The 27,581-nt window shown below is 37.9% G+C and overlaps 1 protein-coding gene across 1 annotated transcript in view; it reads right to left on the reverse strand.

The window, feature by feature from the left end:
- Positions 1-6,199: 6,199 nt before the first annotated feature.
- The window catches only part of STK3 (serine/threonine kinase 3), a 317,965-nt gene continuing 296,583 nt past the window's right edge, over positions 6,200-27,581 (reverse strand). Inside the window, exon 11 of the mRNA XM_082858352.1 lies at positions 6,200-7,515. Coding sequence (XP_082714478.1) covers positions 7,357-7,515 — 159 coding nt within the window. The 3' untranslated portion in view covers positions 6,200-7,356. The remainder of the gene's footprint in view (positions 7,516-27,581) is intronic.

Below are 27,581 nucleotides of genomic sequence, written 5' to 3' on the forward strand. Positions count from 1 at the left end.
CTAGGTGTGAGGCAGTGTGCTAAGGGCTTCACATGTGTGTCACATTCATTTTCACAACCCTCTGAGGCTGCCTTCTCTGATAAAGAAGATGAGACTTACGGGGAAGTTAAATGACTCACCCAAGGTCACGCGGCAAGTCAGTGGCATAGCGTCAAAGATACTTACCTTTGAGGAGTTCCAACCTGCAGATGAGATAAGCTTTCATGTCTTTTTACAATAACCTGAAGAACTAAAGAAATGAATTTGCTTCAAACTGGACAGAGTAGGGATAGGTCTTTTCTGCCAGAAAAAGGTGTTGCTTCCTTTCAGCCAAGCTAGATATGGTTACCATAGACTAATATTGTGTATATCTGTATATATTATATATATTTACTATCATTGCTTTGGATAAATGTCAGGGGAACTGGTAAGACATCAGGAGTCATTGAACAAGCATAAAAAACTAGTAACTCATCATATTTGTGTGAAACAATTTTGCCTTATGAACTTTAAAAACGTTGTTTGGACTTCTGTGATTGCCTACCACATTCAAATTCTGAATCATACCCCAAATCACTACTCACTTGTTAAAGCAAATAACATATCCTCAAAACCGAAAAGCCTTGTTGAAACTTAAGGCCCAGGTTCATTAGTCCATTCATATCAGGCATAATTTTCAAAGACCACATTCTAAGCATGGAAACTGATTTATGGTTATCAGCTGGTGTGCTTTTAGAAAAAACTTCTTATAAACTTTATGAAAGTTCAACAGAGAATGAACTCATGAATCTGCACATTGACGCATTAATAATGAAACAGTTCTACATTTCAGATTCCTCAGTACATCTTGTTTTTTAACATCAAAGGCTTTTTGGTTCCAAATGCTATTATGTCTTCTCATTTGAAAATTTTTGCTAAGAATATTTTCTTTTTAAATAGGAAAGAAACGTGTCATGGGTAAATGGAAAGGCTGAAAAAATGCACAGCTGCAGAACTGCCCCCATCCAGCATGGTCTGTATACACTGGAACATTAGAAAGAGAATATTTTAAAAGCTGAGAGCTTTAGTATCAGGTTTTATTTAGCTTCCACTCAACTAGTTATAGTTCACCCTGGAAAAATTCTGTAAAAATTTAAAAGACAACTAGTTGCTTGGTTTAAACCCAGGCAGGCACTGAATTTTCTACTAGAAACATTGTAGAACTCATTAGCTTTCAGTGCTTTCTCATAAAATGGAATACTTGTTTTTCTATTGCGGAAATGTAGGGTATGACACTATTTTGTAATGTTTGGTTACAACTGTCATTTCTATCACGCTAAAAAAACCCTATTTCCCTTTGCTCTCTTCTACTTCTTTTTTTCTTCATTGAGCCTATAAAGTGGCTTATGGATAGAACACCACAAATGGGAAAATACTGAGAGATAGATAAGCTTTTTTAGGGATTCTGATCTGCTGCCGACCCATGGTGCTTGCCGGGTCAGTCTAACTCAGTTTTTTGTAAATATGATTTGAACAGGTTGCTGAGGACAGGAGGCATGAGGGCCAAGGGCATGTGGTGTTCTCTCTCTTGGCTCCCCCCCAGAGGAAGCACAGTGGTTATCTCAGAACCCAGGAACCTCATACCCTAGAGATTCCTTTCTCCTCAGGTGGTGATACTCACATGTGAAAGATTCCATCAGGGTTCTAGGCCAAGGGCCTGACCAGCAAATCCCCTTGACACATATCACCATATTTGACACACACACAAACCCTATGAGAAGACATAAAAATAACACATGATAGGGAACCAGATCCTTCTAAGTATAGTGGAAGGACTCATACCTCCAGGTATCTCTTTTCTTTTCCTTAAAAAAAAAAATCTTTTTAGTTTTTATAAGATCAGGGAAATGTAAGCATGTAGACTGTAGAATCCTATACAATTATTAACTCTAAATTTGATTTTGAACTTCCTGGGACCAAAGCAAATTGGGAAACCGAGTCAATTACATGATTCATATTTTTCAGGACCAGAATGCTAAAACGTTACTGAAGCAAAACTTTAGAAGCATAAATTTGAAATTTTCCTGATGGTTCTTCACAAATGGGGCCATAGATGTTGGCCTTAGTATCCCTAAAATAGAAAGGATAGTCTTAAGGGGTGGGGGTGTGGGGAGTTTAGCTTAACCTACTTACTTTGCTCTAGGTAGAAAGGAAATACTTAAAAGATTGAATATGATTTTTCTCAGTGCAAATCACTACCTGAGAGCAGGCCAGACCCTTGATGGAAGACGCATCTGGGTACTAGAAGACTCTAATGCACTTTAGAAGTTACAATAAACTTGTTTATCAATGAAGAACAGAGCCCTTTTCTTTATTCTTTTAAAAACTATGTATAAACTGGAAAGGGTTAAAAGTTTATTTTTTAAGCTAATTATCTACATGCCATATGCTAGGAACTTTGTTAAATATTTTACATGTACTAGAACATTTGATTTTCACAGTTGCTGCATTATTACAGATGAAGAAATTGAAACACAGATTGGTTGAATGGTTATTCTTGCCCAGGGCAACAAAAGTATAAAGGAGGAGCTGGGACTTGAACCCAGATAATTTAGCTTCTGAGGCCTTCCACCTTCCACTATGCTGATTAATGTTTCTCTAAAGTTCTCATTACCAGAGACAGACTTTGGTAAGGGAGAGAATATGATATGTTCTAGTTTACAAAACAGCTTTTAAGGCGCACAAACTCCAGATATATTCCAATGAAGGAAAAAAATCATTTTGTATAAGTCATCTTGAAAACTTAAGTATATGCACCCTGCTTTTTTCCCCTACACGTAGAAAGGGTGCCGTTTCGGAAAATGTAGTTTCCAATGAAATGGAGAAAAGGTTCAACTCAGCTAACAAGGTCCTGTCCTTACAAGATAGATCAGCAGGCAGGCTTAGCAACCCTGTCCAGCAATTCTAACGCCAGACCTGCTGTGTTTATTAGGCAATGTGGTCTAGTGGGAAAAGCAAAGATTTTGGAGACAGACGGGAGTTTAAAACTCATGCTGGCACTGACTAGCGTTATGACCTCATTTAATCTCTCCAATCCTGTCTTTTCTGAGAAAAAGACTATGTACCTTCTTGTGAAGGTTTGAGATAATATATCAAGTTCATGGCTTAATAGATGCTCAAAAACGGGTTGATATTATTGTTCTCTTTACTATGATTACCTGGATGTAAGGAAAGGAATTAGCCTATATGATTAATGATGACAATTTTGTTAACTGAGCTAATTGCAGTCAATGAAACTTTATTTACTACCAAGCACATCTAACATCCTGGGAAGCACTGTGGGGAAACAAGATGGATAAACACTAAGTTTCTTGGTTTCAGGTACCTTACAATCCAGTAATAAGGGAGATCAAATAATTATAATAGTTTGGAAGCAGTTTGGTTTGGTGGAAGAAAGGCCTCAAAGAAATCAGTAAGGCAAGATGAGGTCGTGTAGGTTGGGACATGTTGTAGGTCTTGAATGGCAGGAGGCAGAGTTCATTCTTAACTTGGTAGGCAAAATTCTGTGAACTTAAGAGTGATCCAGCAAATCAGAATTTTAATTTAGGGAGCTTAATCAAGTGAAAAAAAAAATAGTGGTAGGGAGTCTGGCTAATGCTACGGTCTGGCGTGAGAAGAAAATGGACTTGGAGCTGTTTTTCCAAGATTGGTGGAAGAATTGAGTTGGTCATTTTTTTTTCTCTCTTGGGGTCTTTTTATGACTCAGGGAAGTGGTTGGCTGAGGTTGAAGGCGTTTTGTATGGACGTGGAACAGGGCGAAGCTGATTGACTCCTTGGAGGATAAGCCACTATTCAGTGCATGGGACTATCCAAACGTCCCTGGGTATAGATCCTATCAGACTGCTCAGACAGCAAAGACAAGTAGCTCTCGTTAGGCTCCAGATTCCTGGGCTTTGGGACCACAAAAAAGAAAAAAAAAATCTAGTATTCCAAGATAGCATTTTGATGCAATATCTAATTAAATGCCTGTACTTAATAAATTTAGTAATGTAATGCAATTCCAATTATTTTAAAAAAAGTTTTATTTAGGGCTTTCCTGGTGGCGCAGTGGTTGAGAGTCCGCCTGCCAATGCAGGGGACACAGGTTCGTGCCCCGGTCCGGGATGATCCCACGTGTCGCGGAGCGGCTGGGCCCGTGAGCCATGGCCGCTGAGCCTGCGCGTCCGGAGCCTGTGCTCCGCAACGGGAGAGGCCACAACAGTGAGAGGCCCACGTACCGCAAAAAAAAAAGTTTTATTTAGAATGTTTTATAATTAGTACTCTCAGAATTTACTTTAATCATTAATCTTTAAAATACAGGATATGAAACAAAAATAGCATTCCTATTGAATGCTAATGTGTCAGTAATTTGAAGAGATTTCCTGTGACTAAGTTAAAAACATCTTATTAATATATTATATAATTTCCGCTAGACAAGCTACATATTCTTTAGTGAGTAGAGAGTGATTTTAAACCTTGGGGATGTGATTCGATAAATAAGCAGAAGAAAGAAATTCAAAAGTATGTAAGTAATGCATGTAAGGTTGTTTAGCATAGTATCTGACACACATAATAAGTGTCCCAAGTAATAGCTGTTATTATTTTGAAAACCATTTAAATAAATACATTTTCTTGTCCAATTTATATTGGCCAAATTAGCTCATATTTTGAACATAAAACTATTTATGCTAAAATAAGCTAAGTGTATTCTAAGTCTGTAGAAATGAGTCATCTAAGTTCATTAAATCAAAGAAAAAGTTTTCTCATCCACAGGCCAACATATACAATGATGCTGGCTTTTCAGCAAGATGAAATCCTTACTCATTAGCTTCAATTACATTTACAATACCGTATCTATTAAAGGACGGGGGTGGGGGGTGGGGGTGGTGGTGTGTGTGCAGAAAGTACACTTACCTACTTTTGGAATGTTCTCAGCAACCAAGGTTAAAATAATAAGAGGCTTCTTCTTAAACTCATTAAAATAACTAGAAAACTCTTTCCTAAGAATAATGATTAATCAAGGCTGACCTAGACTTGAAAGTTTCTTTAATGGCTTTTGGTTCTTCTAAATTTTAAATTCCCTTTTTTGATTGGTGGTGGGCAGAGAGTGAGAAGATAGGAAAATTTTAAGGCAGGTTATGCTGAAATGTTCTGGAGCTTCCTAAGGCTCTAAAGTAAAACAACGCCCATTGTTTGCAACTCTCTTAAATATACATATTAAGAGAGTTACATAAACATATACATACGTTAGTATACATATATTTAAAAAGACAAATATAACAACAGTATATAAAGTCTATTCACATAAAAGTTACAATATGATTGGAACATGGGATACTTATTATTAAAAGGAGGACTCTTGTTGAGACTTTATTAGTAAGAGTAGTTAACAGGCCCCATTGAATTAATTTGCATAACTTTTCTAGCTTAGCAAACTAGAGAGAAATCACCTTCATAGATTTCTTGTCATTTCATGTAGGTGGCTTTACTTGGCTAATAACAAGTCAGTCATTTGTTTCCATCAAACTAGGCGAGGTATTAGGCAGTTGACTGAAAAGAAAAACAATTAAGAAAGGAAAAAAAAGGATGGGGTGTTTGAGTTGATTGACTCATCTGATTTTCCCAAACAGATGTAGCTGAAGCATATACTGTAAATTCAGTTTTCATTTTTAATAGTCCTTATAAAATCTTCAATATTTACCACTACTTTATAACTATCTTATACCTTGTATCCAATTACACAATTTACTATTTGTAAGGACTTAACGCGGCAAGGACAAATGTTACTCCAGGCATTACCTGGGGCACAAATGCCATTTTAAAAAGGAATAGAAGTTTCCAGAGATGACACACCTTCTGTCACTGGCTGGCTGGAGCTAATGTGAGACTCATTAGGGCTCCTTCCCTTGCTGTGGTGACCACCAACGTTGCAGATGGTGGAGGCTCTGTCAGCAGGGTCCCTGGGTGTGAAGGACAGGAGCAGGGCACATGAGTGACAAATAACCTGGGTTATGTTAAGTCACTGAAGGTTCAGAGTTTTTGTCACTGTATAATCTAGCCTGTCCTGACTAATATACCTTCCTTGCCTGGAAAAGACAGAATCCAGGTCATCAGTTTTAAAAAAAGATAGAGATGAAATGTGTTGGGTGGCACAGTAACATTTATTTGTCTTTATGATTTAAACATAGTAATTAAACACACAAAAGAACAAATGCTGTCAAGATGGCCATATGTAGTTTAGGAAATGACTGGTCCCAGTTCAATCCTGCAAATGATCATTCAGCTTAGAAATGAATTTCTTTTTAATGGTTTTAATCTTTTTTTTTTCAGTCCCCAAAGCTTGCACAGTTCAGTACAAATGTTTTTGCTATTTTGTTATCGTCAGGCACATGACGTTTACCAATTCCCAGGAAATAAGTGAAATCAACAAGAGTCTGTAACAGTTGAGCACACACTCACAGAAATAAATCTGATTAGCTTATTACAATCTGATACAGTTTAGCTATCAGACCTACACATGAAACAATATTAACAATTACATTTGTCTTAAGGATTTATTTCTTTAAAAATATTTACCATACTTTTTTGTGCAAGGGTTCTGCTGATTTCTTTGGTTTTAAACATTATAGCTCTGTATGACCTAAATATATATAGTCCTATTTGTACCAAACATCAAAAATAAAAAAAATTAAAATTTCAGAAGGTAAAAATGGAATTATTGCTTCAGTATAAAAAATGTCTGGCCCATTTGTGTACTATTGCTATTATTGCTTTGCTTCTATTGGAAAACTATCCTGGAAATCAAGGAATGTAAGTAACCCCATAGCTCCCTGCTTACGGTATAATTTGGTTGTACATTATCATCTATTAATATGTCCCTACCTTCATGAAAGCTATCCTGATCTTGTCCTTAAAAAACAAAACAAAGTGAAATAGCATAAATAAATAAATTTACCTAAAGGGATACAATAAATAGGCTACTAAAAGAGAATAAAGAATATTGTAACATAAAGCCCTTCGGTGCTGTACAATTAAACAATAGCTTTGGATTTTCAAGGTTTCTAAACACAGCCTTCATTTTACAACACAGTTTTAGTGCCAGTATGCAGCTGACAGATGCAGAGAAGAATGCATTTCTGCTGTGTCCATGATTTAAGAATGAAAACACAGTGGAAAGAGTATTAAGTTCTGTCTTTTGGGGATTTACCTGGGTTTGTACCATCATCAGTTTTTGACTGTTGCCTGGTCATAGAGCACAAATCTTAAAGATTAAAAAAAAAAATCACAATATTCCTTCAATTCTTAGTGGTTTCTTGGTCTCCAGAATAGTCATAGAAACAAACAGAAAAGAAATTAGACTCAAAAGTTTTGCTGCCTTCTTTTCTTCGCATCCATTGCATCCAGAATGGGTTGTCTTTTCGCAGTGTATCTTTGACGAAGCTCTTCTATTTCTCGTTCCATCATGGGGTCCAGCGCTTTTAACCGCATCTGTAGTTCTTCTAAACTTAGATTTTTCAACTGGATATAGAAAATAAAAAGAAGATATTAAAATAGTAAAATTATCTACAATAGGTTAAAGTCTAATGAGTTTTAGCATGAATATTTCAACTCTTTACGTCATCTTTGAAATATGGCTCAACAATTAAAACAGGAATTCCTTCCCTCAAGAACCAAGAAGCCACATCTTGCAAGAACCTCAAGTAATCTGCAACGAAACAATAAAAAACTCTGCTTTTAGGAAAAAACAAATGAGAAAAATAAGCTAATAAAATGTATCTGTTTTAAAAAAGGCAGAAAGACAAATCCACCATTGTCAACAAACAGACTTTAAGGATATGTTCCGGATATATTCACTCTACTCTCTCACACTCCTGCCATCTATGGAGAGCTACGATAATCATAAACACTTGCAGAGATCACCCAAGAATGTGACAAGATTGAATACAGGTTAAATTAACCATTCTATTCTGCATTTTACCAAATGCTTAAATTTTAAGCACTTGGTTAACCAGAAAATTAAATTATCTAGAATACTTTTACCCCAAGCATTTTGGTAAGAGAGCGTTTTTAAATTTCTGATTCAAAATATCCCAAGTCTGATACAAACAGTGCTGTGTAAGTTCTGACATGGGCTTGGCCAATTTGAAAATGAAATACCTGTCCCATGTTCACTGTATATGTTATAGTTTGACAGTAATGATATGATTTGACTAAATGATACAGTTTGACTATAATGATTTAGTCTGATTATGCTAGCTTCTGGGGGCAACACTGGCACATCCTTTACTGGTTTTCTGTGTAACAACAGAAGAGAGGCCTCATGTCCTGTGTGAATGGGGGATAAAATCTGTTCTACATAACAGGATCTGTGGCATCCTGAGCTTTACTGTATTTATTTACATGTCAAAACAGCAAGATATGGATAATCTCCTGAGAAACATTTTAGGGATATTGCCTCAGGGCCTATAGGATGCCCTGAAATATATAACCTAACACTTGGGCTTTTTATCTTATTAACATTTAAAAAAAATCAAACACTCTGTCTCCTTCAGAAACTATTAAAGCAATGGTGGCAGACAGGTGATTTTTAAAAAGTCTGTTAAAGCAAAATGATCTACTATTTGCTCTTACTCAGCATCTTGGTAGGTATTGTAAGGGAAGCATAGAAGTACTAAACTATTTCCTTGCCTTAGAAACTTACAAATTAGCTTGAAGGGTAAGATTAGCAACTATAAATATTTAGGGACTTATGCCAGACCCTATACAATTAAGCCCTATTGTATGTGGTACAGATTATAGTGACAGGTTCTTAACTCAAATCTGGGACCAAGCTTCTCATGTGAAAAATTCTGCATGTTCATGTGTACATTTTCCTGGGAAAAGCATCCATTGTTTTTTGTTTTTTTTAAAAGCAGATTCCCAACAAAAAAGAGAGGCGGCTTGCTATAAATGTAATGGAGACATGATTCCCTTTAGGGAGCAGGGACTGCGCTGGTCCTTGGAAAAGGGGATACCTCCGGGAAGTGGGCAGGGCCCTGGGAGGAGGCCCTGCTGTGCTGAGGAGGAAGAACTAATAAGGACCAAAAACAAGACAGAAAACTAGGAGCTGGTGGGGTCCTGGAAGCCAGCCAAAGCCAGGTTTGGACTTCAGGGAGCCATGATCAACTTTGGAGCAGGAAATTACATGAGAGTAATCCAGACTCGGTTTTAATATGATAAAACTTGCAGCTTGTATTTTTTTTCAGAAGAGAACTGTCTTTGGTTACTTTATAAGCCAAGCCAGAAAACACGCTCATGACTTTACAGTCACATGTCAATCTTAACCAAAAATAGCATTTTTCAGCTTGATCCTCCACATTACTCATCATACCTGGCCCTAAGTGACCCTTGGTTCCCAAAATCAAATCCATTTTCAACTGAAAAAGGTCTGTCACCACTGAGGATACTGAAAAGAATGAGTCAGAGACTGAAGAAATGCAAAAGAAGAGTTCCAAGAATATAAGAATGACAGTGTTATGGGAGAGAATGCACTGGCTCCCAGGATGATGACTCTGAAGGTGACTACCACTTGCTTTGGTGTATAAGAAGTTCTGGTATATATCTAAAATATGTCCTGTTATTTTTTAGTCAAACATCATTAAATAAAAAAGAAAACCCTAGCTTATTATATTATATACTATTATATACATGTATATAGAAAGCATAGTATTATATTATTACATACTTCATTAATTCTTTTTGTTTGTTTGTTTTTTTGCAGTACGCGGGCCTCTCACTGCTGTGGCCTCTCCCGCTGCGGAGCACAGGCTCTGGATGCGCAGGCTCAGTGGCCATGGCTCACGGGCCCAGCTGCTCCACGGCATGTGGGATCTTCCCGGACCGGGGCACAAACCCGTGTCCCCTGCATCGGCAGGCGGACTCTCAACCACTGCACCACCAGGGAAGCCCCCATTAATTTTTTTAACATCTCTATTGGAGTATAATTGCTTTACAATGGTGTGCTAGTTTCTGCTGTAATTGTTTTTTAAAATAAATTTATTTATTTTTGGGTGTGTTGGGTCTTCGTTGCTGCACATGGGCTTTCTCTAGTTTGTGGCGAGCGGGGGCTACTCTTCGTTGTGGTGTGCGGGCTTCTCATTGCAGTGGCTTCTCTTGTTGCAGAGCACGGGCTCTAGGCGCAGGGGCTTCAGTAGTTGTGGCACTTGGGCTCACTAGTTGTGGCACATGGGCTTAGTTGCTCCGCGGCATGTGGGATCTTCCTGGACCAGGGCTCGAACCCGTGTCCCCTGCATTAGCAGGCGGATTCTTAACCACTGAGCCACCAGGGAAATCCTGTAATTAATTTTTAATATAAGTATTAATCTGTTATTTGATCACTACTGTTCAAATCACTGTGGGGATAAAGAATAAGCTAACAGGGAATCTTGAAACTTTCTGTGATAGTGAGATGAAGGGCCAATAGAGACCACACACAGCCACGTTTCCCCGAGAAAGACAAGGCTGAGTGCTGTCTACATAAGATCCAATTCCACTTTGTCTCTATTTTAGCCTATGTTATCTTTCTTATCTCTGAATTTCTATATAACATTCAAAATTTAAAGACCACCATTTAGTATTTGATTCTAGACTCATGGACTATTTTATAATTGATTTTTTATGCATGGGTTTCATGTCTACCCGAGGTATTCCAAAAATATTTAAACTTTAGAGCTTGTACACATACCTAGAAACTATTAAACTATACTGCTAAATATGAAGACACAAAGGTGGGTAGATAAACAGTAATACAGAATAAATGACTCAAAGGAATGGGTTACACTATAATTAGGAGATATAACATCATACAAAGCAAACAATTTTTGTACTAAATATCTTATAAATATCTTATACTATCTTACTGGGGCAAATTGTCAATAGTTTATAAATATTATACTAAAGGAATGGACCGAATTCAGAGAAAGAAGCTACTTAGAAGAAAAAAATTTTCTTCTCCAATAGACTTTTATATTATCAATATGTAGAATTTGTGAAAAACAGGTCTGTGATACTAGAGAACAATTAGCTGGCATTGTTAGGGAATTAGGTGTTCCATATAAGTAAATTCATGAAGTATCTAAATCTTAGTTCTTTAAGTGATAAAACTGTTTCAACCACTTTTAACAGAAAATCTTTATAAAGTATTTTACAGATTACGCTGCCTTCTAAAGCAGAGGATACAGGACCTAAAACAACCTTTCCTTATGATGAATCATCATTATTAATATCTATGACTAATCTATCCCATGTATTAATTTCCTCTCTTCTTTTTGGCTTTTTATCTTCATTTGAGGTAAAGCTATGAGCTCCTTTCTTTGCCATCATTGAGTGGATATCCTTCTCTCTCTACTCCAAGTCTGTTCACTTATTGCAAACCAGGAGGGCAATTCAACAATCCTGTAAGGCATTATACTAAATAAGAATAAACAGCTTCTGAGTGAAAGCTTGAGGCTGTTTTAGGAAAGACAGAGCATGGCTTTAGTGCTGAAGCTTGTTATACCTGTTTTGTGTGTGTGTGTGTGCGCGCGCGTGTGTTTAAAATTTAACTTCATATTTGTGGCTGTATAAGGTCAAGGTTACAGGAAATCTGACTTCTACATGAGATACATATATAGTTATGTTTTCTGGTGGGCCATCCGAGAACTTCAGAGGATTCATTTATTAAAAAATTTATTGATATTTTCTACGGACCAAGCACTGTAGATGCAGAGATGAATAGAACACTACCCCACAAAGAGCTTGCAATCTAGCTGGCAAGACAGGTCCATGCACAGCTAACTCACTAGTGGAGAAGCAAGCTGAGAAGTTGGGAAACGGGACAGGGGAGAAGGGTAACAGCATGAGCAGAGACGTATAAGGCACACAAATGCCTGGCATCTTTCGAGATGTCAGCTGACTGCTGGGATGTAGGAAGGATCCAGGGGGGAGGGGATTAGGAGAGGAAAGAGAGGAGAGGCCAGATGACTTAAGGGCCTTAAGTGTGTTGCTACAAACTTTCTGTAGACAAGAAAGAAATGCCTGATAATTTTGAGCATAATTGGTGCTCAAAACATGATCATATATGAATGAGCTTTACAAAAATATCTCCAATAGCAGGTAGAGAAAATGCATTGCCATGGGGGAAAAATGGAGGCAGGAAGACCTGTTAGCAGGTTCAACAGTCTACTGAGAGGATGACTCTTGAACCAGGAAAATGGAAGTGGAGACTGAGAAGAAGAGAGGGATTGGAGAGTCTTGAAAATATCAATACAGTTGATAGGGCTTTCTTTGTTCACTGACTGATTATGAGGGGCCAGAAAGAAGGAAGGGTTAAGGATGATTCTGGCTTCAAGCTGGGGTCATGGGGTAGAGACTGAAACCATTAATAAGGTAGGGGAGTTAACGGCATCAAGGTGGAGATATCAGATATGGATTATAATTTGGGGTTTTGGACCTCAGGAGAAAGATTCAAGCTGAAGACACAGACTTAGGGAATCATCAGCATTTAGTTTATAACTGAAGCTCTTGATGAGGATAAGATTATCCAGGAAAAGAAGATTTTCTCCCTGATTTTACAATCTGCCTATGATATCCAACAGAAAATAATCCCCAAACCTTAACATCTGTGGTCAGAGGCTTTTCTTATTTTGTTAACAGAACAGAAATATCCATATAGTCCTAAATAACTCTAGATTATGGTGTCATCTAGACTAAAAAAAAGTGAGGTTAACTGGTAAAAATTTTCACTTCTTATAAAAATGGGTATGATTTATAGATATGAACTTCCGGTTGAGTTTTGACTTCTAGTTAAGCCCTAATAACATATTTAGCACTCTGTGTTTCTGTAGCTATCAAGGCTCCCACAGGAATAAAAAATGGTTTGGGGTGGGAAACGTGGCAGAAGCAGCTTTTGCAATCTCTTGGAAAACAGTATGCTCAATGCCTTGGCAGTAAAATGATGTGCAAACCAGATAACAATTTATACAGACTCATAATGATAAAAATGACCCTACAGTACCATACAATCCACTATCACCCTTTTAAAATAATAATCAAATTAAAACAATTCTGAGGGCTAATAAGCATAATATCAGAAGAAAAGGTTGAGCTTCCTGAACTAATATCAGTATTACTGTGATGAAAATTTCCTTCACTAAAATCAAGTTTCTTGAAAATATAAAGAGGAAGATGGAAATCCCTTCAGAATTACATTTATGGATTAACAGAGCTTGTGGTAAATCAACTTGAATTTACATTTTTTATATATAGGAAAGAAATGTTACTTATGAACCATCTTTCTACGTGCAATACAAAGTAGCTGTATTACCATAACTATATGCCAGTTGACTAATTCCAAAATAAATGCAGAGTAAACTAGTGTTGGAGTATCAAGTCTCTGTTCTACATTTGTCAGAGTTTAGAATTTGGTAAGTCAAGTCAAATAAATAAAATAATTTTAGAACATGCATACATTGTGGTTTTTACTGTATACGAAAAATGTACAAGAATGAATCACTCATCTGGAAATGACTTTTATATGTTATAGGCTAATTCTATTTAACAAAATTTAGTTTTGAACTTAATGACAAAATATAACTTGCACAACTAACAATGATTCTTAAATCTTCAGGCCTTAACACAGTTAAAGAATATTGTAGTTTGACAACCTTTACAAACATTGAGGACACATGACTTGGCTACGTGACCAAATAAACTGCCATGCAGTAAGAGGAAAATCTCGAATGCAGAGACAGAGCCCACAGCTGCTTCAAAAGCAGAGTCACAGAAAATGTGATGAGTTTTAGAACAATATTGTTTCATTACTCGAGAAACTTTTTTTTCTATTCATAGTTTGCTCTTCTTGGCCATTTGAAATGACAGATAATCAGGGGGCAAGACATATTAATAAAAGCAGAGAATAAAATCAATTTCCATAAAAGGGTTTAAACGGAGATTGCGTATACTGAATCATATGGGCCTGAGAGAAACACATTTTGAGATCTGGGATTATTAAAAGTCATTGCACATGACTAAGTCATTTGTTTAGCAGAAACATGAACGATAAAGGTGGGTTGAGTTAAGCCTCACAGAATCTCACTGCAAAAGAGAACCTTAGAGATGATCTAGTCTAACTTCCCTATTTTAGGTGAGGAAATGAGAGCTAGCGTGCTCAAAGTTACACTCCTGGTTAATGGCGAGACATGACCCGACCCTTATTAGGTCAACGCTGTTTTTTATTATACCAAGTCTGATATTCTTAATCTAGCACGGCCAGAGAGTTCAGCAAGTTAAGTCACCACAGATTTGGGGGTGTGCTGCTGAGAAACTTCTTCGGTCTTCAACCTGAACTGAAAGGGAAAATGGTTTTTAGGTGTTCAGCTATGAAGTCCACAGTGAATAGAAAATACTGCATTTGACATTTCTATACAGCAGTCTTTTTTTTTTTTTTTTTTTTTTTTGCGGTACGCGGGCCCCCCACAGCTGCGGCCTCTCCCGTTGCGGAGCACGGGCACCGGACGCACAGGCTCAGCGGCCATGGCCCACAGGCCCAGCCGCTCCGCGGCATGTGGGATCCTCCTGGACCGGGGCACGAACCCGCGTCCCCCTCATCGGCAGAAGGACCCTCAACCACTGCGCCACCAGGAAAGCACTACAGCAGTCTTTTAAAATGAAATAAACTGCAGAAGTTCAGCAAAAGATAGGAAGGCTATCTTCTTTAAGCTTCAGGCCAGTAAACTAGGATCTCCCAGCTTTTATAAAAAGTTTAAAATAAGTTAAAGAATCTAAGAAAAACCCAAAATTTTTAAAGAATAATAATTAGATAGATGAGTGGATGGATACTTGTTTATAAGTTAAATGAAAAAGTCAAAACTACTTTTTAATGGGAGTCAACATTTTGTTTGAAAATTAGTACAGTTTGGTGTATGAGTGACAGCTTTGAATAAGCAGCTCATTTTGTTAATAACAGTCCTAGATTATCACATTTTAATCCAGGAGGTAAGAAGATTACAGATCAAGATCCAAAAATATTATATTTTTCAGTATCCCTTAAAAAAAGAAAACCCAAGATAGGTATTCAGATTAAAAACTCACTTACTAGCTCTTACATAAAACAACAGCATAAGTAACTCTGTAATGTGAGAAGTTAAGATAGAAAACAAGATTAAATCAACCCATAGATAATTCTGACAGTTCAAACTTTTAATAATTAGAATTATTTCTGAACTCTATGAGAAGTATTGAAAAGCTGCTAATTATTATTAGCAACACACCTCCAAATCTGTGGTGACTTAACTTGTTGAACTCTCTGGCCGTGCCAGATTAAGAATATCAGACTTGGTATAATAAAAAACAGCGTTGACCTAATAAGGGTCGGGTCATGTCTCGCCATTAACCAGGAGTGTAACTTTGAGGGAAGTTAGACTAGATCATCTCTAAGGTTCTCTTTTGCAGTGAGATTCTGTGAGGCTTAACTCAACCCACCTTTATCGTTCATGTTTCTGCTAAACAAATGACTTAGTCATGTGCAATGACTTTTAATAATCCCAGATCTCAAAATGTGTTTCTCTCAGGCCCATATGATTCAGTATACGCAATCTCCGTTTAAACCCTTTTATGGAAATTGATTTTATTCTCTGCTTTTATTAATATGTCTTGCCCCCTGATTATCTGTCATTTCAAATGGCCAAGAAGAGCAAACATTCTTATGACTACATCAGGAAGAGCCGACAGTAAAATTAAGTCAGAAGGAATTATTTTCCCAAACAATTTCATCTTAAAAGCTATAGGGGGAGAACATTCAGATTTCTACATTATTTTGTTTTGTCAAAAATAGTCCTAATTACATGAAGGCTTTTTAAAAAGTCTTAATTTCAAAAAATAGAGGAAACAGGATCATGAAGTTTTAAAATGCTTAAATGTGATAACATTTCAAGACTTAATGGGTCTACGAGTTGCTGGTATAATCAGTCTGTCAAATGAGATAACCATCACAATGAAGCAAATGGTCTTACATGTTAATGTTAACACATTTAGTCAAAGAGTCAATCAAGAAACCCTTGTATAAGGTTTGCTGTGTTTACTAGGAAAACAAACTCTTCCTAGCAACTGTTTAAATAAATCTCACAGATGCTATAGACCCTATTAGTGGCCAGTGATTAAAAAAATATGGATTGCTAATACTGTATCCTGACTCATCCATTTTCCCATCTGCTAGCAATTCTAACAATACGAACTATCAACAGAATGGCTAACAACAATAATTTTCTATGGCAATTTTGATGCTGAATTGCCTATAGCATTTTGTAAGATTTACCAGTGCATGCCTCAAACTGTTTTGAGTTGTTTGTGGCCTGGAGCGACATACTCCTTTCCCCCCTAACACTCCACTTTAGCTCAAATTTTTACTGTGTTGAACAGAATCTGGTTTGGTTTTATAGAACACTATTCATGGAGGCTGTCACAGTCATTTTACTAACAATGAGACGGGAGACGCAATAGTCCAGTGAAGTCCACTGATTAGTTTAGATATCTATGAACAGGTAAGGGGTTGCTTCTGCTAAGCAACAGGGATAATAGCACTTAAAGTTAAAAAAAAAATTAAAACATCAATATATTACGGAATTTCCTGATTTAATTTCTGGCACTGAGAAGAATACAATAAAAGAGTTCTCAAGTCAATGAACTTTGAAGCTTTCTTAAAGAAAACCTACATATACATTTAAAACTAATGAAGAGAGTGATAATTTCAGACTCTTGACACATTATAGAAGGAAGGCTGAATTCCTCACCGTACACGTTCTTAAAATCTACGTTAACATTAAATCTACTGGCAGAGCCTTCTTCCTCAAATAGACACTATTTACCTATCTGGATGGAAGATTGTACATGTAACTCTGTTCTGAGCTGAGTGCCCCTTGTCTATGGCCGAATGACTGAACGACCACAAATATTCTGGGATTGTAACTGGAAACTGCATTAAACGTCTGTTTAACCTCAGAGCATCTATGGTAAATTTAAGACATTTAGATTTTTTCATTCCCAAAGAAAAGGGAGAACATCATTTCTTGTGGCTATCAATGGAGGAAAAGGGAAAAGTGCCAATTATTGATCATTTACAAGGGGTCAGACACTATCCTAGGTCCTGTGCATTAAGGCATTTAATCCTAACAAGCACTTTATGTGGTAGATATTACCAACTCCATTTTATAGGTGAGGACACTCAGAGACCAAGTGACCCACCCTAGGTCCGATGGCTGGCGGTGCTTACGCAGGCACTCAAACACAACATCAAATCCACCCACATAAGTTTGGATTGGAGCCTAGTGAGAACAATTTCTTAGGTCTCCCAAGAACTACAAAAGCACTTCAAAGGCCAATTATCAAATAAAAGTTTTTTTAACAGATTGTTTATAGATTAAAAATAGGGAAACATTAAAAAAATCCCACCTTTCCTCCCAGATTGTACCTTGTGGAGTATTTTACTTAAAATACATTAATGTATTTTAGCTATAATTAGCCTTATGAAATAAGTATGTGTATGTTTATTAAGCATTTTTGTATTTAATCGGCTCTCTAGAAATATAAACACATTTCTGCATAGCCCTTTGGGACAGATGCCATAATTTTATCAATAAAAAGAGATATGCAGTGACAAAACTAACATGACGTCCACTTGACACAGAAGCAAGACTGCCTGTGTCCATTCAGACTGTCCCATAGTTGGTTTGATGTGTTATTTTGCTTGGATCCAGCAATGAGCTACAAGCTGATGGGCATTACTATAGTTATCTTGTCCTACAGAAATCTGAGCCACTCGTATAAAAAAAAAGAACGATGAAATTTCAGTTGCATTCCTCAACGGCAATTGAACACCCATTCCTTTTATGTTTTTTAGTTTCTAGTAAGTAGTTTTGCCTGCTAAAAATATCAGGAAAAACTTAATTCATGCATAGCTCTGCTATACTGTAAACAGCTAAAAAATTCTAGGCCCAGAGCAACAAAATCTGAGTAACGCGAAACCAACTGCTAATTAAATTTTTCCAGATCAATTAAGGGGCAGATGGAAAAGCTCTATTAGCTTTGATTCCTTATCTCGGTGATTCTGATTAACACTTTGAATAAGTTTTTTTTTACTAAATTGCTCTTAGTTTATTTATTTATTTATTTTAAAATTTATTTTATTTATTTATTTTTGGCTGCGTTGGGTCTTCGTTGCTGCGCACGGGCTTTCTCCAGTTGCGGCGAGCGGGGGCTACTCTTCGCTGTGGTGCGCAGGCTGCTCATTGCGGTGGCTTCTCTTGTTGCGGAGCACAGGCTCTAGGTGCGTGGGCTTCAGTAGCTGTGGCTTTGCAGGCTCAGTAGTTGTGGCACAAGGGCTCAGTAGTTGTGGCTTGAAGGCTCTAGAGCGCAAGCTCAGTAGTTGTGACACACGGGCTTAGTTGCTCCATGGCATGTGGGATCTTCCCGGACCAGGGCTTGAACCTGTGTCCCCTGCATTGACGGGCGGATTCTTAACCACTGCGCCACCAGGGAAGTCCCCAGGTCACTTTTCATTATTGAAAGTCCAGACCAATTACAAACTTCAATCTCATATTAAATATAAATCTCATCCCTCCCCTCAGTAAGGGCTTGCACAGAAAGACCAAGAGACTGGCAGGAAGGGATGTTATCTGCACCCAGAACTTTCTCCCCCCCCGCCCCCCACCCTTTTCAACCTCAAGGTCTACTTCTTCTCTGGTGTTAGGAGCTGGGAAAGAAGGAAGGATCTTCTGACATAAATGGTTGCTTGTCAGCTGGGGAGAGGTTTCCCTGGTCCTGCTCTGGCTTGATTCCTAGTGTTGGAGGGCAGAGGGGTGTGTATGGATTTCTGATGTGGTGGTCGGTGTTACCCTGGTGCTCACCCCTCTTGAGGAGGGGCAGCTCCCTGGGTGGGGTATTGTCTCCTCTGGCCTGGAAACCCCCTCAGTAGCATTCTGACTTCTGATCACCTTTTTTAGAGCCACAGAGATTGTAGAGGTTCTTTTCTACACTCTCCAGGGGCCACCAGGACCTAAGGAAGGGGAGAGGTCCCCTAGTCTCTTCTTTCCTAGAACACTACACCGTGGTCCCTAGTAATTCTGCAGGCCTTGGCTCCGCCAACAGAAGTCTTTGGGAGAGATGCAGACATCTATGTTAATAGACCCTCCAGACTCCCAGGAACTTGCTCACTGAACTCGGCTCTAGTGGCAGGCACATCAGTGGGTCTGCAGGTTCAACAAGCTTAGCAAGCAGCTGGCTGGGACACCAGAGGCCAGTCTGTTTTCCTGTAGCGACACCGATTACTACGAATGGCTCTCTGGAAGTGCCCCCACCTCCACCTTTAATCTAAGCAAGAAGAGAGCTACCTTCTTCCCCTTCCACTAGAGCGCCAGATTGTGAATTACAGTAGGATAGGAACTTCTGCAAACAGCTGCATCCCCAGTGCCTAGAACACTGCCTGGAACATAGAAGGTACCTAATAAATAGATACTGAATGAATGAAAAATGGTGGGGCTCTTAGCAAACCCTGCAGGGAGGTGCCTGGTCTCAATCGTTGGTGGCCCTCTTTAGAATATGGGATACTTAGCGCCTGCTGTTTTCAGTTGTGGACAACAGCGCTCGTGTGTGGCAGTAGGAAAAGTCCCTTTCAACGTTGTGGTACATATCCGTTAACTCTAAAAAAAGAAAAAAAGTGTGTGTGGGATCAAGTAGGCACACTTGCAACTGAAGAAAAGCAAAAAGAGTATCTTGGAAAACCAGAGATATTACCCAGCAGATTTCATTTATTTCACTATAGGATAGGCCCATGCTCCATTACATGTTTATTCTGTGTGTCTGGTAATATATTTAATTTTGATCTCAACTCATTCTTCTCTTAGAAAAATGGCTTCTGTCAAAAAATTCTTCAAAATGATAATAAATACCATAGTTTACTCCTTTGGCAAACAGGCATGGAATGAAGTGCTCTGGGAGGACATAATTCTTACTAATATCCCTGAGTGCACACAACCATTTATACAGTTTTCTGCTGCAGTGATACCACAATACTTATCCTGCCAATTTAAATTATGTCTATCTTCATACCATAAAGATGCAAAATTTACTTTGCCCACCTATAGGAAGGGTTTTAAAATAAAATAGAGGTCAGCCGAAAACCACAAACCATGAAACTCAGACCGTATTACATGATTTTTTAAAACAATGAAGCAACACCTACAAATGAACAGGATTCCTACTACTTTAGTGTTGAGGCATCTAAATCCGTAGTTCTTTTAAGACCCCATAGAATAAGAATCATGGTCTGATAGCTACTTATGAAACAACATGAACTCAAAATATGGTAAAAAGTTTTTTAAAAACTTAAAGAGCAACAATAAATTCTGATCATAGTGCTTCATCCTTAGTTGCCACATGAGCTTTAGAAAATAAAATTTACCAAAAAGGAAACATTTTAACATAATCATCAATTTTAGAATGGCATGATTTGTGACTGAAACAGTATTTTTAATTTCCCAAACAAAGGTACAAATTCAATTAAAAACCCATGAAGAAACTCAGGAATTTAAAAGGATACGGGGGAAAAAAAGGATAGGAAGGCTCCTATGAAAATGTTAAAAAATAAAACCCCTGCCTACTTTAATAACAATCAGTCTTGTGCAAACTTAAAAGCAAAACCACCAAGTGAATAAAACAGAAGCTGACAGCTTTTGCCCTTATCCTTTCATTAATAGTTGTTTTAAAATATGTTCATAAGTGCTATTAATTTAAAGTAAAAGATAATATAAAATGAGACTAAGTGAAAATAAAATTGGCTAATCATTATTATCTTTTAAATGTTTATTTATTTATTTATGGCTGCATTGGGTCTTCGTTGCTGCACGTGGGCTCTCTCTAGTTGCAGTGAGCGGGGGCTACTCTTCGTTGCGGTGCGCGGGCTTCTCATTGCAGTGGCTTCTCTTGTTGCAGAGCATGGGGTCTAGGCAAGCGGGCTTCAGGAGCTGCGGCACTTGGCCTCGGTAGTTGTGGCTCACGGGCTCTAGAGCGCAGGCTCAGTAGTTGTGGCGCATGGACTCAGCTGCTCCGTGGCATGTGGGATCTTCCCGGACCAGGGCTCGAACCCATGTCCCCTGCCTGGGCAGGTGGCTTCTTAACCACTGCGCCACCAGGGAAGTCCCAAAATTGGCTAATTATTAGCTTAAATTTATCTTAGGAAGGAGGCATCAACTTTCAAATGTAAATGTAAATGTTTCAAACTTTCAACTTTCTGGTGTGGGGAGAGGAGACAGTAGTGTTTGTGAGTTATGTCATCATCTTAGACTGGACAACTAATACGTATAAATCACTGAAAATAAAGATGAGAAAGTAATATGCTAGTGTCATTTACAAACAAAACAGCTTAGAGTAAAAGTTTACTGCAAACTAAAAATTTCACACTTAGATGCCTACAGTAAATGAATTTTCCACGAAGTCTTTTTAAAAAAAAATGAGAATGACACCAAGTCAAACTTTTAAAAATTGTTTTTGTTATCAACTAATTTAACAGAGAACGTGGCATCAAAATTAAATCTGTAAAACCACCTTGTAAAATGAGCGTGCTCCCAAATGTTCCCGGAACTTTTCAGCACTGAGCCGAACCAAGCTGCCACCTGTCTCAGATGCAACAAGACTTCTGGCTAGATCTTCCCTTGAGCCAAACACCTCTTTCTGAGCAGACTCACTACTAGGGTGGACACAGAAGCAGAGGCAGAGAACTGTGACTGAGGGGACTTCATGACGATTGGATAGTCTCACTTTGCATCTACTGGGAAGCCAGGAGACTGTGGTCACTAGTGGAAACTTGGGGATCAGAATTTGAGCTTTGGTTCCAGTAATATACATTAATATAATGTAGTTATGCTAGTAAATCTTTACATTTTATTTTTCAGTATGAAATTTCAGCTCAGTCTTAAAAAGTCCAATTTTAATAAGGATAAAAGGAAAAATGCACCTTTAATTACTGACCAAATAAAAGACACACTGTTGGTTTACCTCCTGTGGAAAAGTAACAAAAAAGCTACGTGGCTGTTAAATTCAATGAGGAACTTTTTATAAGATGTTGTTAGCAAGTGACTGACATATGCTGTTATTCAGAGTAGCTAATCCACTTGGATCATTATTCTGAAATTATGTGGTATTAACATACAGCATCATGTAGCTCCCAATCCTGAATAAATGACCTAACAGACTGAGTGACTAGTGCCTGGTACCAACAGATGCCAGAATCCTCCATAGCATTCTTATACAAAAATATCATGAGCGAAATGTCCTTCGCCTTATTAGACTCAGAGTGGACGTGCAATACCAGAAAGCATGAAGTAGTTCTGAAAAACGCTGCGCACAAAGGAATTACTTTCAAATGAACTCAAAAACTGCAACCTATTCTACACTACACTGTCCATTTCCGGATTCCCACAATATCCAGCCTATTTTCAGTTACGAACATCCGCTTGAACAAACTTCTTCCTGCCATAGTTCTTTCAGCTAAAGCGCACGGTCCTGTCACTGTTAGGCCCATCCCCAGGCCTGCTGCCACCAGCCCCCGCATTTCTTCTGCTCACTGGCAGCTGTGAGAAACACGCATGGTCCCGAGCCTGGCTATCCCCTCACAGGTGTGTCCACTGCCTCATTTCACCCAGACTCGCTGCCAGCTTTTTAAGCAGACCACTCTCACTGCCAGCCCGCCTGATACTCAGAACAGACAGCTGTGCTGAACCACGGTGGCCAAGGAGAGAGGACTCATATTGAGGCAGCTGCAGATTTTGCTAGCTATCTCCTCAGTTTTCAATCACCAGAAATTTTGTCTTTCATTAGCTTTTAATGAGTATCATCCTGAATTATGCCACCTAGTAATAGAGAGGGCAGATTTCCCACTAGTCTGTTTTGCTAGACTGACAGTAGTAGAAGTTTCCCCATCCCCTGCCAAATCTCTGCTCTGACTTAAAAAAAAAAAAAAAAAAAGGAAGACACTCTTTATTGATTCTTAAGCAGTAGTGGGGTTTTAACCTCGCAGAGTGACCACATATTGAATAATTGGTAACTATTTTGTAAAACCTCTTAAATCCCATTAAGAAATTAACATATAGAACGAGGGAAAGTAGCAAAAGCGGAAGCAGTAAGATGGAATAAAATTAAATCCTCCTAAATCAACTGAATTGTAACCAAAGTGACTTCTGAATGGGCGGGCCTCTTCTGGAAAGGGCAGCAGGTGAAGTGAAAAGCTTGACTGACTTCAAGAGTATAAAAGTTTATGGAAGATGGGAACAGGCTTTCAGCTTGATCCCTGGTCCACGAGAAGTAAGGAAGATGAACCACTATCAGATGAATGGTATTTGGAACTGAGAAAACATGATGCCACTGAGCTCCACATAGATGATTAGTGGTAGGTCCTGAACTCTCTCATAAGGGCAAGATCAGATCTCAGACTCTAAGAGAGGGCTAGGTCACTGGCTATCCGGCACCCTCTAGTGGCCAGATTTGGCACCACAGATTTCTGCCTTTTAAGAGCAGAAACCTGCTTTCCCTCCTTTCCCTCCCTCCCTCCCTCCCTCCCTCCCTTCTTTCCTTCCTTCCTTCCTTCCCTTCCTTCCTTCCTCGCTCTTTCTTCTCTCCCTCTCTCCCCCCCTTCCTTTCCTTTTCCTTTTCCTTTCCTTTCCTTTCCTTCCTTCTTTTGAAGCACAGTATATTTCAAAACCTTTTTTGGTTATAGGAATCATCAGTACCACTACTGGTCTACAGGTAGGTGGAAAACCACTTATTAGGTATAAATTTGACATCCAAAAAAGTAAGCTATTATAATGATTCAAAAAGTGTTCCTTTGAATGTATTTAAAATCCCATGGGTGAAGCTACTTGAATGGAAAGATGTGGTGAGTACTTAGCGATTTAAAATTTAATTCTCTACAGGTACTCACTTTACGAGAAATATTCTTTTATATATGGATTCATATTGCTGTAAATTTCATGTACACAATAGCTAACAAGTTTTTTGAGCACGTAGCACTGGCAGACACTATTCTAAGTGTTATCTCATTTAATAGATAATAACCCTGTGACAAAGTACCATTAATACCACCATTTTTCAGAGTTTAAATTTTCAGAGGCACCAAGAGTTTAAACGTATGCAAGACATTTAGCCACTGAAAGGTGTGACCAGGGTTTGAATCCAAGGCAACCTAATGATGGAGCTGGCACTTTTAAACATTACACTACACAGAGATACACAGTTTATCAGCCATAATAAAAACTTCCCTCCTTCCTTCAGAAAGGAAGAGTTTCTTAAAGATTTTCAATTAGACTTAGATTAGCACAGAGACTTGCAGGTCAATGATGCTTATGCATCATTATGCCAGCCAAGAGTTCATTCCCTACAATGTTTATTCATGTACATTTTACAGCTGAAGGGGAGTTTATAATTGGCCATGAGAGCCTGAGATCTAATATTTTTCAAATCATAATATATTTAAAAATACTTTATGATTTACAATGCATGTTTACATAAATTATTATCAGATGAACCTCACAATAACTGTGAAATGGGACAGATAATTCTGTAAATAGGCATTATTCTTACTTTACAGATACGATTAATAAGGTTTAGAATGATTAGGTAACTTCCTTAAGTAACACAATTTCCCCAAAATCTAAGATATCCCAAATGATTGAATGTACAGTGAATTAGCCTAACTCTATAATCTTTATCCTCTGTTACACAGAAAATAAAAATGACCATTTTCAATGATAAACCAAAAGAAAATTTTACTTATGCTAGACAATTTGGTTTCACTTTATTTCTGCTTTATCTACAATAAATAATTCAACAGTAATTACTATTGCTGAACTGGCAAAAATCCCCGGAAGGAGGAAATAAAAATCAGAAAGTAAAAAACCATAGGAAAGAAAAAATACCAGATATGAGTCATAAAATCCCCACTGAGTTGGGAGCAAAATGGTCCCAAAATTATGAGGTTAAGGTGAATGATTACATAAAGTACTTAGCACTTTAAAATTCTTTAACTTTGTAAAGTGCCTTCAAAAATTTGATACTTTTTTTCATAACCCCTAAGAGATCACTGGGAAGCAAAATAGCCTCTACATGGCAGATCAAGAACACTTCACAGTACAAAAGTACTATGAAAGCTGTTACTTTTGCTTAAAAGAAAATAGCCTGTGATTCTAATCATAATACAAAGCCCCAAATTCTTTTTGACTATAAAGCAATGCAGTTTAGAAACATTCCTGCTCACCCATCTTCCACAACCCCTGTTCTAATGGAAGACACATGCCTCCCTCAGATCTAAGGTCAGATAGCCCTGGAGTGGTCTCAGAAACCTAACTACATGGTTAGCTTCCTTCTCTTGTGCTCGTTCAAACTCTCTTAGTCTTTAGCATCAAAACTGAATACTTTATAAATATATCCTATTTTAAACAAACCAAGAAAAACAGACCTGCCTTCAATTCCACCCACCCCTCCCGCTGTCACAATTTCATCCCTCTTCTCTGAAAAGTCAAACTTCTCAGAAGTGTGGAGAAAGTCTCTACTTTCTAAACTGGGAATCACGCTTCAACTCACTCCATACTGCTCCCACCCCCATCACATTCTCCAAACTGCTCTTGTTAGGTCACCAAAGTCAAGTGAATTCTTTTCATTTCTATCTTATTTGATCCCTCAAGCTGCACTTGACACTTTGTTCACTCCTTCCTTCTTGTTCTTCAGATCCTAGCATTTAGCAGGTGCTTAACAAATGCTTGTTAAATAAACTAAGAGCCGGAAATAAGCATAGGCATATTCCCATAGTCAAAAAGCTATAAAGTCTCATAAATCTCTAAAAATGCTTTCTTGGGGACCACAGTTCATTTTGATTCTGCTTAATTTTGAGGTGGAACTTTGTGTTGGTTAGGCACTGAAAAGCTTGAATTCTTAAGAATCAGTGTGTAATTTTTTAAAAGAGCTGACTACCAAGGACAAAATAATTATTTTAGTAATATCTGCTAATAGTAGACATTAACAGGAGATGACTCATCATCATCCAGTCTGTAAATCATCAATAATACATTACTACTAAGATTCATCTTACGTTTCAAAAACCATCATGGAACATTCTATTTATCAATTTATCAGTGTTTATCATCACTATGACATATTTAAAGATAAATATGAAAACAATTCAATATTAATCATTAAAGATGTTACTGTGATAAAATTTCCTGAAATCAGAGTCCATCTGTTTATCCACATTCAACAAGCTAATAAAATGTCTTAATCAATGTAACAGCACAATTCTCAAGTCTTATTAGGAACATCAATTCAAATGGTTAACATCTTAATGCTGGGTAGAGGCCAGAAGGTTGGTGGAGTCTCAGATTCACATACCCGAAAGGCCTGTGCTCAGGTGTGAGTACAACCTTGATCAAAAGCACCAAGAACAAGAGCCAGATGAAGAGGCAGAATGCAGAACACCCATTTGTATAGAAAAATAATGGAATGGGGGAAGAAGACTGTGACAGCAGAGATGGCCCCTCTTAGCTTCCCTCAAAGGCCTGATGTAGCATGATGTTCTAGTTCAGTTTAAAGTGAACTATCTAGGACTACAGGGGCTGTCTACATCTTAGATATATTTCAAGGCAAAAGTAGATATCCTGGGCAGAGAAAACATCAAGGCTTAATATTTAATTTAATGTGTACTTAATGTAAGTTAAAAGTTTTTATTCAAAACAGTGGGAGAGAAAAGTTTCATGTTCCATATGTATTCAACATAATAATGCCTTCTGTTTTTTCCAGATAATTTGTTAAAAGTAGAAGTATGGGGGTAAGGTGAAAATCATGCAGTGATTTTCTTACAGACATGAAGACTTGGGAACACCTTAGTCCAATGCAGAGAACTTCAATGTCCCACAGACTCTAATACTGGGCAGATTTGGGATTATACTGGTTAGGTGATGAAAGGTCCAAGGTAATTATGGGGACTAATCAGAATTACAAAGGACATTGACATGAGGTCACTGTAATAAAGTTATACTATATTTATCAGCAGTCTTAAATGGCTATGGGTAAATGTTCTGGTTGTGTGGCCCCCTTGTAACTAGGATTTTCATTCCAACAGAAAAGGGGAGAAAAAAAATCGATTCCAGGTAGGAACAATATTGCCTCTTTCTCTCTTTAATTTGAGAACTGACAATCATGTCACCGGCAAATGAACAAGGCAAATATAAATGCAGGAACAGATTTCAGTGTTGCAATAAAACAAAGCTTCCCCAAAAATATCAGCGTGGCATTCTTAACGACATGATACTGCACAAGTGATAATTATTCATAATTGATTTCATTTCAAAAATAACCATAGCCAAAATTACTTTTATAGTCTCCCTCTGAATTTTCCAAGTTCCCTAACATCTATAAATCACTACATATTGCTACCACCCCATATCCTTTAAACTGCAGCTCCTAAGGTGCACCTCGATGCCCATGACTGAGAAGTGAGGGCTCGCATACTCCTCCTCTCCACAAATCCCACT

This window comes from Leucopleurus acutus, assembly GCF_964270905.1.
Source record: "Leucopleurus acutus genome assembly, chromosome: 17".
Classification (NCBI taxonomy): domain Eukaryota; kingdom Metazoa; phylum Chordata; class Mammalia; order Artiodactyla; family Delphinidae; genus Leucopleurus; species Leucopleurus acutus.